The sequence below is a fragment of the Fundulus heteroclitus genome, chromosome 13, assembly GCF_011125445.2.
Source record: "Fundulus heteroclitus isolate FHET01 chromosome 13, MU-UCD_Fhet_4.1, whole genome shotgun sequence".
In the NCBI taxonomy this organism is placed as follows: Eukaryota; Metazoa; Chordata; class Actinopteri; order Cyprinodontiformes; family Fundulidae; genus Fundulus; species Fundulus heteroclitus.
The window spans coordinates 19,467,011-19,480,767 of NC_046373.1; the positions used below are offsets into that span (position 1 = coordinate 19,467,011).

The 13,757-nt window shown below is 44.6% G+C and overlaps 1 protein-coding gene across 1 annotated transcript; it reads left to right on the plus strand.

The window, feature by feature from the left end:
• Positions 1-2,559: 2,559 nt before the first annotated feature.
• LOC118565226 (28S ribosomal protein S21, mitochondrial-like) lies at positions 2,560-4,587 on the plus strand. The gene is made up of 2 exons (XM_036145306.1): positions 2,560-2,697; positions 4,338-4,587. The coding sequence occupies exons 1-2, from the start codon at positions 2,615-2,617 to the stop codon at positions 4,516-4,518; spliced, it is 264 nt and encodes an 87-aa protein (XP_036001199.1). The 5' UTR covers positions 2,560-2,614; the 3' UTR covers positions 4,519-4,587.
• Positions 4,588-13,757: the final 9,170 nt, after the last annotated feature.

Consider the following 13,757-nt stretch of genomic DNA (forward strand, 5'->3'; position numbering starts at 1 on the left):
TGGGTAGGAAATGGGCTAAAAACGGGCCATGGATTAGAGTGTCTGTGGGTTACATAGTGGCCCAACGGTAATTGCGCTTACTTGTTTGATACAGGATAACTCTTGGGTGGGGGAAAAAAAAGCAAAGAAAGAAAATGGACAGATTTGACTTCTGTTAGCGAGCATCACCGACCTGAAGTACAGTTCCAAGTGCCAAATGAACTCCCAATTTTCAGCAGTTATAGCAAGCATATTAAAACATGACCACTGCAAATCAACAATGTACTTATATTTGACCCATTGACCCACATTCCTTTTGTCTCTTTCAAAACTTTAATAGTCAACGTTTTTCATTGGTGGTAATGCTAACGGCATGAGATCTTGTTAAGGTTAATAGTTTGGATGGAGGTCAAAAACTGCTTCTCTGCTTGTTGTCAAACCTTCATGCATAGTGATTCCTTGCATACATAAGACTCTCTGCCAAAACAGCTCCCTACTGACAAGCATTCACTCAAAGTTTTGGGAATACATTTTAATAGTACTTTATCATATAAGGTGATATATGTGACTTGCATTTCGCATCTAAACCTCTGGGTTGAAATTAGAATGTTTTCCCCTCATTAGTATACATAGTTAACCCCTAATTGGCCAGTAGTTAACAATAATGTGGAGGTTTTGTACATTAACCCCTCTTCAATTTACCCTCTCTCTCCATCCGTCTTTCTTTTCTGCTCCAACCTTGTATAACCCAAGGCCTTTGGCAAAAAGGGGGTTGTACAAAGCATTAACAAGAGGGGTACCAACAATTGTGCCACCAGGGATTTTATTAAAACTATTTTGTGCATTTGTGCACAAAAACCAAATTAATTTAATGTGCATTTTACCAAATTCTTTAGTGTAATAATATGCAGTAAAAGCTAACCTGAGATTAAAGCTTTTTACACATCTTTAGAAGGAGAGCAAAGAAATATGTCTGGCACAGACTTCAACCTAACCAGCAATTAGGTTGAATCTGTTGAATTCTTTGCCTAAAACTTTTGAGAACTACAACCTATTTATTAAAATATCCCCCCTTCTGTCATATTTGAGGTGGTAGTGGTGGTGGGGTCAATTTTCATACTCAGTTGCAGGAACAGACACAAGCAGAAAGAATCATTAAAGACTAAAATGTGCATTACAAAGAAATAAATGGTACCTTTGGACATTCATATTGTAATGTGCATTGGAGGTTTTTAACACATGCTTTAGGTTCCTCAAAGGGTTCACATTTCAAAGGGTTAATGTCCCCCTGGAGGCAAATACTTTGTAGCCAACAGTTGCACACACACTCAATAAAAACAAGACTTGCATACCAGAAACAAGAGCAGTTGCTGTCACCTGTTGAAACTTCTCATTTGCCACTTCCGTTATTTAAACATATATTAACCCAACTTTTTCTCCTCTAAGTGCTGTTTTCATCCTTATGGTCCCACAACAATAAGGATGCAACAGCTGTTTCGCACAGAAACATTTGGGCACATGCGTGTCTGCTGCATATTACACTTCACTTGTGATTTGTCTTGTGCTTTCAAATTTGAAAAGTAGCGATCAACTGTTTTTTTTTTGTTTTTTTTATCAAAATCTATAGAATTATAAATAGTTCTAAAATACCTGTAAATTTTGACCCAAATCCTCCCAGTGTCTGAAAAAAAATCTAATCTTAATGAGAGGTTTTATATTTCAGCATCACACAGTGAGTCCAAGCATGAATTTAAATCAACAAGAATATGAGTCAGTGAAAGGAAAAAAATTAACATCCTGCCCGAAAAAAGTACTACCTTAGAGAAAATTTACATTGTTCAGACAGTATATTTTTTTCTTAAAACATGCAAAAAGGTTTATTCAAATTAGACTACTCAAACTTATTTTGTAAATCCAGAGTTGTTGCAAGAATAGCGTAACACAGAGGCAAGTACACATCTGCTGTTTAATTAAAAGCCAACTACAACCAACCAACTACATTAAGTCTAAGTATATTGATAATGCATGCCATGAACAACACTGACTGTTTTGCAATATCTACTATGTAGAAAGATAGAAATATGTTTAAATCAACTGTGCAGGTTTTGCCACATAATGCAGCCTTTTTTTACAGCAACTTTGTTAGAATATTCTTTATAATATTCAAAAACAAATAGGTACAATTTACAGTGAACAATCACCAGGGGTTTGAATAATAATAATAATAATAATAATAATAATAATAATAATAATAATAATAATAATAATAATAATAATAATAATAATAATAATAATAATAACAAAATAAACATAAAAATAGTAATAGCAGAGTAGTAAAGTAAAGCTACACATAGCAGCATGTAAAGGGATTACATAAATCTTTGAATTTAGAGCATAAAGATAAAGTTTGAATAGCTTTTTTGTTATTGGAGGAGGACAACGTAGAAAAATAAGTTGTTGATTCCTTTAAAAAAAGAGATACACAGGGGTTTATAAATGCAGGCTTTAGTTTTAGGGATGATGTTTGAGTGATGCGCCACCTAGCGACAATTTAGCCTCCTTACCATTCAATCCGGAACCTTTCGCAGTTGGTCGTTACGCTCCGGACAGGTTTCAGGGAAGCTCCGGGCTCATCATGTCGCGGCATCTTCGCTTCATCGCTCGGACGGTGATGGTCCAAGATGGCAACGTCGACGCGGCGTACAAGACCTTAAACAGGTTAAACTGGCGAATTCCAGCTAACTTAAATATCAGCGTGGCTGTTGTCATAACGAAACGCAAATAGCAGCAAGCTAAACGTTAGCATGCCGTCCAATGTCACAGGAGTGCGCTTGCGCAGGATAAGACGTTTCTTTCTGTTTAGTTACGCAATGTAAAATATTATTGTAAATGTATAAGGGGTTTGAAAAGCGTCACAAAATTATCCCCCATAAATTAAACCTTTTTTTTTTGTAGGGACAAGATTTTTTTTTTGCAGAGAATAAAGCTCTGTTCGTAAACGACGAGGGCAGCGCAATGTTTTTAGACTACAGGAAAAACCGGAAGCGGTAATAAACTCTTGAATCAGTTTGCATGGGGGGAAAAAATCTAAATATAGAAGTGTGCAGCATAATTACAAAAATAAGAAAAAGTAAATGAAGAGTGAAAAAGACAACTTGTATCAGAATTAATCACTACAATAAAACAAAATAGATACGTTTATTAATTATTAGTAGTATTGATAGATGAAATTAAAGAAATGTTAAGTACAGTAAGACTACAGATTAATGTACTTGCATCTCAAGCTTAGCTTTTAAATGCTTTTATAAAGCATCTTCAGATTCTCCTGCCCTCAGGTCTTTAGAGAGGCGGTTCTGAAGGTGAAAGCTGTAATAAGGAAATGATGTGTCACTGTGGGGTTTCGCTCTAACATGTAGGAATTTTCTCCAGACAAGGATGTTCTGCATGGATTTTACAGTAAAAGCAGTTCTGATTAATGTGATGAAGTAAGACCACTATTGATCTCAAACGTCGACAGCATTTAGTCATTAATATTTACTTAATAAAAATGCAAAGTCATTTAAGTTTTGTGGGAGGTGTAGAAGGGCTGCATTATTTTTGGAGAGGGAAAAAAGGAGAACATCGCAGTAATCAATTCTACAAGTGATAAATGTCCATAAAAACTGTGCATTGGACAGAGAGAAAAAAACAGAGAGGTATGATCAAACTCGATAATAGTTTTAATGGGAGCTAAAGCAAACTAAAGTAGAATCAAATACAAGATTTTATGACATAGTGGTCAGATTTTCCTAGGGCCTCTGGAAGAGAAAAAGGCCAAGAGCATCATAGATCCACTATAATAACCACCTTACTTAGATGTTTTTCCACATATTCAGTCTTTGTTTTTTTCCAAACCCACACATTCTCATTTGACCGAAGATCCTTGTTGCAGTTAAAGTCCCAGTGTAGTTTTGCAGACTCTAGATGTTTTAGAGGTGATATTACGACAGGCTTTTTTTATGGCATGTCTGCTTCTGATGTTATGTTTTGCCTTTTCTATCCACCCTCCTTATTGTGCATAAGGGTAAGACAAATATGGGTCCTTGTCCAGTCTATTGGCCCATAGCCAAAGTAATACTGTCTCTGCCCTCATAATAATTAGAAGCTATCAAAAAATCTGAGTAAGTACAGTATAATTAACAAATAAGCTTAAGTTACAATTGTTTTATAGTGATTGTTTCATGGGGGGATAATTGTGCCACGTGGGTTTTTTGTACAATATAAAAATTGGAAACCATCAGTATCTCTTCCTGAAGTTGTCTTTATTTGCCTTGAATTTAGTGTGAATTTAACGCCCTTTCCTCCTCCACATTGTCCAGGGTCTTAACCCAGGATGGCATCATCGACACGGTGAAGCGTAAACGCTACTTTGAGAAGCCCTGCCGAGAGCGACAGCGGAAGAACTTCGAGAACTGCAAGCGCATTTACCACATGGAAATGGCCCGAAAGATTGCTTTCATCTCCAGGACAAACAGAGAGGATCCCTGGCTCGGCTGCTAGGGGGGAGGAATGTGTTGAGAGAGCGCAATAACGGCGAACTGACCCACCGAGGATGACTAGGGGAACGATTTAACAAGCACTAGTTCTGTGTTACACCTGATGGGACTCGCAGAAAAGAACTTGTTTATAGATGTTCATGAGTCGTTTAGATTTATTGTGACATTTCTTTGTGAATCGGGTCTCATTCCAGCTAAAGCTTGCTGTACATTAACTCAAACTCACCACTGCAGGCGCAACCATCTAAGCTCTCCATCGCATCTGTCCAGACCATCAGCTCTCAGTGCAGGAGGCTGTTACATGTGAACTTGCTCTTGCTTCATTCGCACCGAAAAACAACCATTTTAACCACATTTGGTCCTTGTTGAGGTTAACAAGTTGTGTTTATATCCTTTCCTGCAGCCTCAGGCGGGTCACCTAGATGTTATACTGACGGCTCTCCCTGTTTTTTGGATTCATCTGGCGTCTAATGTTAATAAATATATCCAACATCTCCACCTCGACCTGCTGCAGAATTCCTGTCAAGTATGAAAATGTGGATTTATAATTTTTAGATGTTGCTAAATGCAAACAAGTTTGTGCTTCCTGGACATTGTAACTTAAAATTGAGGAGTTTAACAACATAAATGGATCTAACGAGCCGAACCAGTCTTCCCTTGCTAAAAAATAAATTTGAAGATATGGGTTACAATTCTGTTCGCTTTTTAAAGTCTGTGTGTCAAATCCTGCATAACAAAATTGTTTTGTAAGATCAACAAATTAGGATTGTGGTATAAAAGTGAATAATTAATTAAAACTGTCTGAAATAGGAAAAAATAAATAATTACCTGCAGCATTTGCTTGAAACAGTCTTGCCTTGTTATATATTATTGATAATTGCTTGCTTAGCTCTTCCAGACATATATGGGTTGAAATATTTACAGAATGTAAAGGAAGTGTTTTTGAAACTGATCGTTCCTTAGTTTTAAAAATGTTTTAGCTTTGAGCAATTATACACATTAACACATAGAAAATGCATTGCATTGTAAAATGCATAAATATTACTTTTCAATGTCCTTGTAAATTAAGGGGTGAGAGCTGTCAGGATTTGTCTTTGGATGAACCCGGACACAGCACGCACACACAGAGCTAGTTCTTGAAGTGAGTTTTATTGCACAGAATGATGAGTGAATGACGAGAGGAACCAGAGTCTTTATGGACGGAGGTGAAGGGTGCGGAAGCTGGCTGGCAGGAGGAGCACGGGAGACTGACCCGGAGGAGACTCGGGAGCGGAGGACTTGAAGGCTTGAGCTGAGTAGCCTGACTGGAGAGCGTAGAACTGAGGAGCTGAAGACCGTGGAGCAGAGTTGCAGAGCTGAAGACCGTGGAGCGGAGTTGCTGAACTGAAGATCGTGGAGCGGAGTTGCTGAACTGAAGATCGTGGAGCGGAATTGCTGAACTGAAGATCGTGGAGCGGAGTTGCTGAACTGAAGATCGTGGAGCGGAGTTGCTGAGCTGAAGATCGTGGAGCAGAGTCGCTGAGCTGAAGACCGTGGAGCAGAGTCGCTGAGTTGAAGACCGTGGAGCAGAGTCGCTGAGCTGAAGACCGTGGAGCAGAGTTGCAGAGCAGAAGACTGTGGAACTGAGCTGAGCCGAAGACCATGGAGCTGAGTGGATTCTTGGAGGTGTAGAAAGGCGCGGGCGCAGGAACTCTGGCAACCAGACGTGGGAAAATCTCTGGTTGCTGAAGATGTTTCTGTGCAGCCGAGAGGATTCTTGGAGGTGCAGACAGGCGCGGGCGCTGGAACTCTGGCAACCAGACGTGGGAAAGTCTCTGGTTGCCGAAGACTTCACCGTGCAGCCGAGAGGATTCTTGGAGGTGAGGGCGCAGGAACTCTGGCAACCAGACGTGGGAGGATCTCTGGACAGAGGCGCAACAGAGGATGAAACAGACAGAGACTGAACGGGAGTGAACACTACGGGCCGGCAACGAGAGCAGAGAGAGGTATGTTTAAATAGGGGTGGGACCAGGTGGAGGCAGTTGCGGGTTAATTGCAGCCTGACAGGTGGAACCCATCAGGCTGCGCATTAACGAGAGAGAGGGAGAGAGGCTTAGCATGCAGCCCTCACGCTGCATCCTGACAGTACCCCCCCCCCCAAGGCCGGACACCGGACGGCCCAGAATCTCCACGCTGGGTGGGTGGAGGGGGCCTAGGAAGGCGGGCAAGAGTCAAACTGAGAGACCAAAGAGCCAGCAAGCACCAAAGGGACCAGAGAACACTAGGGGAACCAAAGGGACCAGAGAACACTAGGGGAACCAAAGGGACCAGAGAACACTAGGGGAACCAAAGGGGCCAGAGAACACTAGGGGACCCAAAGGGGCCAGAAAACACTAGGGGACCCAAAGGGGTCAGAAAACACTAGGGGACCCAAAGGGGTCAGAAAACACTAGGGGACCCAAAGGGGTCAGAAAACACTAGGGGACCCAAAGGGGTCAGAAAACACTAGGGGACCCAAAGGGGTCAGAAAACACTAGGGGACCAAGGAGCTAGAGAACACTAGGGGACCCAAAGGGGTCAGAAAACACTAGGGGACCAAGGAGCTAGAGAACACTAGGGGACCAAGGAGCTAGAGAACACGGGGGAACCCAAGGAGCTAAAGGACACTGATGTGCCAGGGCACAACTAGGGCGCGGCACATCAGGGAAAGGTACGAGCGCTTGACAGCGCCGTGGGAAAGAGCGAGCGCTTGACAGCGCCGGGGGAAAGAGCGAGCGCTTGACAGCGCCGGGGGAAAGAGCGAGCGCTTGACAGCGCCGGGGGAAAGAGCGAGCGCTTGACAGCGCCGGGGGAAAGAGCGAGCGCTTGACAGCGCCGGGGGAAAGAGCGAGCGCTTGACAGCGCCGGGGGAAAGAGCGAGCGCTTGACAGCGCCAAAGGGGAGGAACGGCGCACACAGCGCCAAAGGGAAAGAACGGGCGTACACAACGCCAAAAGGGAAGGATCGGGCGTACACAACGCCAAGGGACGGGCGTACGGAAACGCCAAGGGACGGGCGTACGGAAACGCCAAGGGACGGGCGTACGGAAACGCCAAGGGACGGGCGTACGGAAACGCCAAGGGACGGGCGTACGGAAACGCCAAGGAACGGGCGTACGGAAACGCCAAGGAACGGGCGCACACAACGCCAAAGGGGAAGGAACGGGCCAACAGCAGCGCTAAGGAAGGTAACGGGCGTATGAAACGCCAAGGGGGGGGAAAAGGACAGGCGGACTGATACGTCAGAGCTCAACAGCGCAAGAAAACACTGGAGCACCACTAACGTACAGAGACACCGGGGGAAAAGGAAAGGGCGTGCGAAAACGCCAAGGAACGGGCGTATGGGAACGCCAAGGGCAAGGAGCGGGCGTATGGGAACGCCAAGGGCAAGGAACGGGCGTATGGGAACGCCAAGGGCAAGGAACGGGCGTATGGGAACGCCAAGGGCAAGGAACGGGCGTATGGGAACGCCAAGGGCAAAGAAACGCCGGAGCGTGAGGGAAGCGCTGGGGCCCAAGGGACGAGATCGCCGGGGCGTGAGGGAACCGCCGGGGCACAAGGTAAGCAACTCGCCGGGGCGTGAGGGAAACACCGGGGCGCAAAGGAGAGACTCGCCGGGGCGTGAGGGAAACGCCGGGGCGCAAAGGAGAGACTCGCCGGGGCGTGAGGGAAACGCCGGGGCGCAAAGGTAAGTAACTCGCCGGGGCGTGAGGGAAACGCCGGGGCGCAAGAGAGAGGTTGCCGGGGCGTGAGGAAAACGCCGGGGCACAAGGTAAGCAACTCGCCGGGGCGTGAGGGAAACGCCGGGGCGCAAAGGAGAGACTCGCCGGGGCGTGAGGGAAACGCCGGGGCGCAAAGGTAAGTAACTCGCCGGGGCGTGAGGGAAACGCCGGGGCGCAAGAGAGAGGTTGCCGGGGCGTGAGGAAAACGCCGAGGCAGAATGGGCGCACACAGGGCCAAGGGGAAAGTATGGGTGTACTGATGTGCTAGGGTTCAACAACGTACGGAAACGGTGGAACACAACTAGCATACAGAAAAGCCTGGGAAGAAGACGGGCGTATGGAAACGCCAGGGAAAGAACTGGCGTATGGAAACGCCAGAAAAAAGTTCAGGTGGACCATAACACTAGGGCTCAACAGCGTATAGAGACGCTGGAGCACCATTAGAGTATGGCAAAACCTGAGGAAAAGTATTGACGTATGGTAACGCCAGGGGAAGCAAGAACGGAGGGCGTCCTAACACGCCGGAACACGAACGGGGGGCGTCTTAACACGCCAGGAAACACGAATAGAAGGCGTCCTAACACGCCAGGAAACACGAGCGGAGGGCGTCCAAACACGCCAGACTCAGGGAATGCGCCGAGCAACAACAGGCGAGTGCGCCAGAGGGCTCAAGCAGCGCCTAAACACAGAGGAAGACTAGACAGGAGGACTAGGCCAGGGAAACAATGGACTACTCTATTAAGACAGGGACTACTAGACTAAGACGGTGGCTACAGGACTAGGACGGGGGCTTACGAGACTAAGACGGAGGCTACAAGACTAGGACAGGGGCTACAAGACTAAGACAGGGCTCGAGGGGATCTACAGGGGCTAACGGAAAAACCAAAACAAACCCGAAAATTAGAAGAGGGACCGAAACCCAGAACTAATACTAATAAACCAAGTAAAACAAGGAGACGAGGGCAGGTACAACTAAACTGAAGAAAAACTAAATAACTACAGCTAAAAATAGAAACTCGAGAAAGATAGGAAATCTAGGGTGAAAACTAAAACTCAGGACCAGAATACGAAACCCAAAAGGGAAACCTAGAACACTTGACCCGAACTGAAAATAAACCCAAAGCAAAACAGAAACTCAAATACTTCTAAAGAGAACAAAAACCTGCTAAATAATTCCAAAACACAAAATTCCTAGAAAAACCAAACCTATATAAATTATCAAAAAACTGAAAATCTAATCAACTTAAGAACTCTAGAGGAACACTAGAAAACTGTAAAACCAAAGAATACTAAGTAATTCAAAAACTCGGGACCAAAATAACTCAAAAACAACAACTAGAGAACTGGAAGTCTAACTAAAACGAGAATCTGAAAAAATAAAACTGAACTAGGTAACTAAGATCTAAGGTGGGAACTGAGACACGCAGACAGGAACTTGAGATCGCAGGTAGGAACTGGAGACACAGACAGGACGTTGAGAGCGGGGAACTTGAGACACGGACAGGACGTTGAGAGCGGGGAACTTGAGACACGGACAGGAAGTTGAGCACGCAGACAGGAACTGAGGCGGGGCGGATCCTACCAGCTTCCGCACCTAGGCTCTGTGCGTGCTCGGGTTCATCCTTTTGGCCGGCCCGTAACTGTCAGGATTTGTCTTTGGATGAACCCGGACACAGCACGCACACACAGAGCTAGTTCTTGAAGTGAGTTTTATTGCACAGAATGATGAGTGAATGACGAGAGGAACCAGAGTCTTTATGGACGGAGGTGAAGGGTGCGGAAGCTGGCTGGCAGGAGGAGCACGGGAGACTGACCCGGAGGAGACTCGGGAGCGGAGGACTTGAAGGCTTGAGCTGAGTAGCCTGACTGGAGAGCGTAGAACTGAGGAGCTGAAGACCGTGGAGCAGAGTTGCAGAGCTGAAGACCGTGGAGCGGAGTTGCTGAACTGAAGATCGTGGAGCGGAGTTGCTGAACTGAAGATCGTGGAGCGGAGTTGCTGAACTGAAGATCGTGGAGCGGAGTTGCTGAGCTGAAGATCGTGGAGCAGAGTCGCTGAGCTGAAGACCGTGGAGCAGAGTCGCTGAGTTGAAGACCGTGGAGCAGAGTCGCTGAGCTGAAGACCGTGGAGCAGAGTTGCAGAGCAGAAGACTGTGGAACTGAGCTGAGCCGAAGACCGTGGAGCTGAGTGGATTCTTGGAGGTGCAGAAAGGCGCGGGCGCAGGAACTCTGGCAACCAGACGTGGGAAAATCTCTGGTTGCTGAAGATGTTTCTGTGCAGCCGAGAGGATTCTTGGAGGTGCAGACAGGCGCGGGCGCTGGAACTCTGGCAACCAGACGTGGGAAAGTCTCTGGTTGCCGAAGACGTCACCGTGCAGCCGAGAGGATTCTTGGAGGTGAGGGCGCAGGAACTCTGGCAACCAGACGTGGGAGGATCTCTGGACAGAGGCGCAACAGAGGATGAAACAGACAGAGACTGAACGGGAGTGAACACTACGGGCCGGCAACGAGAGCAGAGAGAGGTATGCTTAAATAGGGGTGGGACCAGGTGGAGGCAGTTGCGGGTTAATTGCAGCCTGACAGGTGGAACCCATCAGGCTGCGCATTAACGAGAGAGAGGGAGAGAGGCTTAGCATGCAGCCCTCACGCTGCATCCTGACAAGAGCATTATGCGATGCTCGGATAAGGTTCCCAGTAGCGTTTAAAGGGAAACAGACCCACAGCACTGTATCTGCATGACATACTTCTACACATATTCATCATTTATTTCACATTTAAACTAGCTGGAGTGTTTTTTGCAAAAAAAAAAAAAAAAAAAAACATGGCTCCAGTTAAAGTCCAAGTTGGTTTGTAAATAGAGTTGAATGATTGTTATGAAGGTGCCACCCTTTGTTGCAGGAAGTCATGGATTAAAAAGAAAAATTCTTGGCTCATCTGATCAACTCAGAAAATTAGAGCATGGCAAAAAAAAAAAGTCTACTCCTATTAAAGTCGTGGTGTTCATAAGGGCAGCACTGTTGATTTAGTTAAAAAGTATTTTTATTCCTAATATGGGAATTCTTCCCCGCAGATTAGGAAATGTGTTCTAATTAAAGCCGGATCGCTGCTGCTGCAAAACAATTCAATTAAATTTTATTTATATAGCGCCAATTCATGAAACCTGTCATCTCAAGGCACTTTCCAAAATCAAATTCAATCAGATTATACAGATTGGGTCAGATTATAATTAAATTTTTTTTAAACTTTCTCCACATCTTTTTTTGTTGTTGGAGGGGAGATAACTGTGAAGGACGGTATATATAGGCAAATACTTCGTTCTCATTAGGATGAGTAAAAAAAATAAATATAGTTAATTTTAAGGCTGCATAAAAGACATGACTTTGCCTTTAAGAAGATATTTTGTTCCTTGTTGCTTCCTTGTTTAGCAAGGGAGCTTGAATAAATTGCTTCACATTCTTTGAGTTTCATGCTAATTGATTTTTATGAAGCATTACTTCTAGAGCTGTAGCGTGACCTGTTGGCAGTTACTTGCTAGCTTGATTTTCAGAATACATTGTATTTGTCCTGTAGCTGGAGCCTTTAAATGAATAATCCGGTCAGTGAATTAAAATGTGCTCCAGTGAGGCTTGTTTGTCAGATTGAAAGTACCTTTTGAAAATACCTATAAGCAGTTATTAAATACAGTCTTCATTAAGACTACACTTCTATATTTAAATGTTTTTTTACTGGTCTGACATAGTGTCCCATTCCCCGAGGCAAAACTGCTCCAGCTCCTTCATTTTGGGTGGTTTTCACTTGTGAACAGGACCCTTTAAAGACTAACCACAGATTCTCGTGTGTGAACTTTGACTAGGCCATTCCAGCAGATTTAAATAGTTCCCTTTAAACCACAAGCATTGCTTTAGCATTATGCTTTGGGTCTTTGCCCTGCTGGAAGGTGAACCTCCATCCCAATCTCAAATCACAGGCAGACTGATGGGTTTTGGTCTAGAATATCTATCTTTCCCTGGAAAACCTCTCCGCAGCATGATGCTGCCACCACCATGGTTCACTATGGGGATGGCATTCTTGGGGTGATAGGGTGTGTTGGGTTTGTGCCAGTCAGTGTTTTCCTTGCTGGCCAGAAAGTTCAATTTTAGTCTCATCTGATGAGAGCACCGTCCTCCATACATTTGGAGAGTTACCAACATGTCTTTTGGCGAACTCCAAAAGTGCCTTTTCATTTTTAACACTGGGTAATTTGTTTTTTCTTTTTTTTTGGCCACTCAACTATAAAGCCCAGCTCTCTGGAGTGTACGCCTTATTGTGGTCCTATGGGCAGATCCTCCATTGTCAGCTGTGGGGCTCTGCAGCTCCTTCAGGGTTACCTTTGGTCTCTGTGCCGCCTTTCTGATTAATCCCCTCCTTGTGCGGGAGGTCTGGTGGGCAGCCCTCTCTTGGCAGGTCTGTTGTAGTACCATGTGCTTTACCATTTAAAGATGACAAATTTGATGGTGCTCTAGGGGAACAACAAGATTTGGATGTGTTTTTATAAGCCCACCTTGACTTGTACTCAACAACTTTGTCCCGCCTGACTTGTTCGGAGACGTTCTTGGTCTTTCTGGAGCAATGCATCTTGCCTAATGAGAGCATTAGTTCTAAGAAATATGGTTAGCTCTATTCCAACATGCACATAATCATTTGCACTAAAGAGGTGCTAACTGAAGAAAACTTAGAAGTGAATAAATAGTGCAAGTTTTAAAGTAGAGTTTTGCCCTTACAATTGCCCGACGTGTAAAATTAGCTGTCCTTTGAACTATCTTTACTTATCTACTGTATGTATTAGACTGCATATAGAGTGTAAAAATAGTTTCTGTGATAAATGCTCAAAAATCCAAACAAGTTTTTACAAGTTAAGATAAGCTATAGAGGGCCATTGGTAATTGCCATAACTGTTTGCCTCCACGAATTCTTTATCAGCCCAGGGTGCTGTGGCCATTGGTGTATGCGTGGTTACAGTATCTGCTGTGTCACAATAAGCAAAAAAAATCCTGAACTAAGTGTCCTTGTCCAAACATTGAAAAGCGGGCCAAGCCTGTTGGAACAATGGACCATGAAAAAGTACACAGCTCATTTGCATCGGAAGCCTGTACTACAGTGCATCAGGAAACTCTGGTTCTTTGATCTTTCGGGCGGTTACGATTGATCACTATTGTTTAATCGGTCTTAAAGATGTTTGAGCTTTGTTCCTCCACACCCAAAATCATAGCAGCACTCCTTTTTTTTCTTTAATTCTTTCAATTATTACCTTCTGACCCTTTAATAATTCTTATTGTACTGATTTGAAGCATCCCCTTTTTGATTTATTTATTCCGTATAGTTTCCACATCTCTTTCGGGTGTCCCATGTGCACCGAAAAAGTGATTCACTCCTCCAGTCTATGTGCTATTATGTAATTCTGTAAGGCTGCATTCATAGCCCTCGCTCTGAAGACTTTACTAGGTCCGCAATACCATGTGTCTTCATCT

Bases quoted from the DNA above. Each gene is read 5' to 3' on its own strand.
- LOC118565226 (XM_036145306.1), top strand. From the start codon at position 2,615: ATGTCGCGGCATCTTCGCTTCATCGCTCGGACGGTGATGGTCCAAGAT. The intron at 2,698-4,337 runs GTTAAACTGGCG...CACATTGTCCAG, and splicing joins GCGTACAAGACCTTAAACAG to GGTCTTAACCCAGGATGGCA.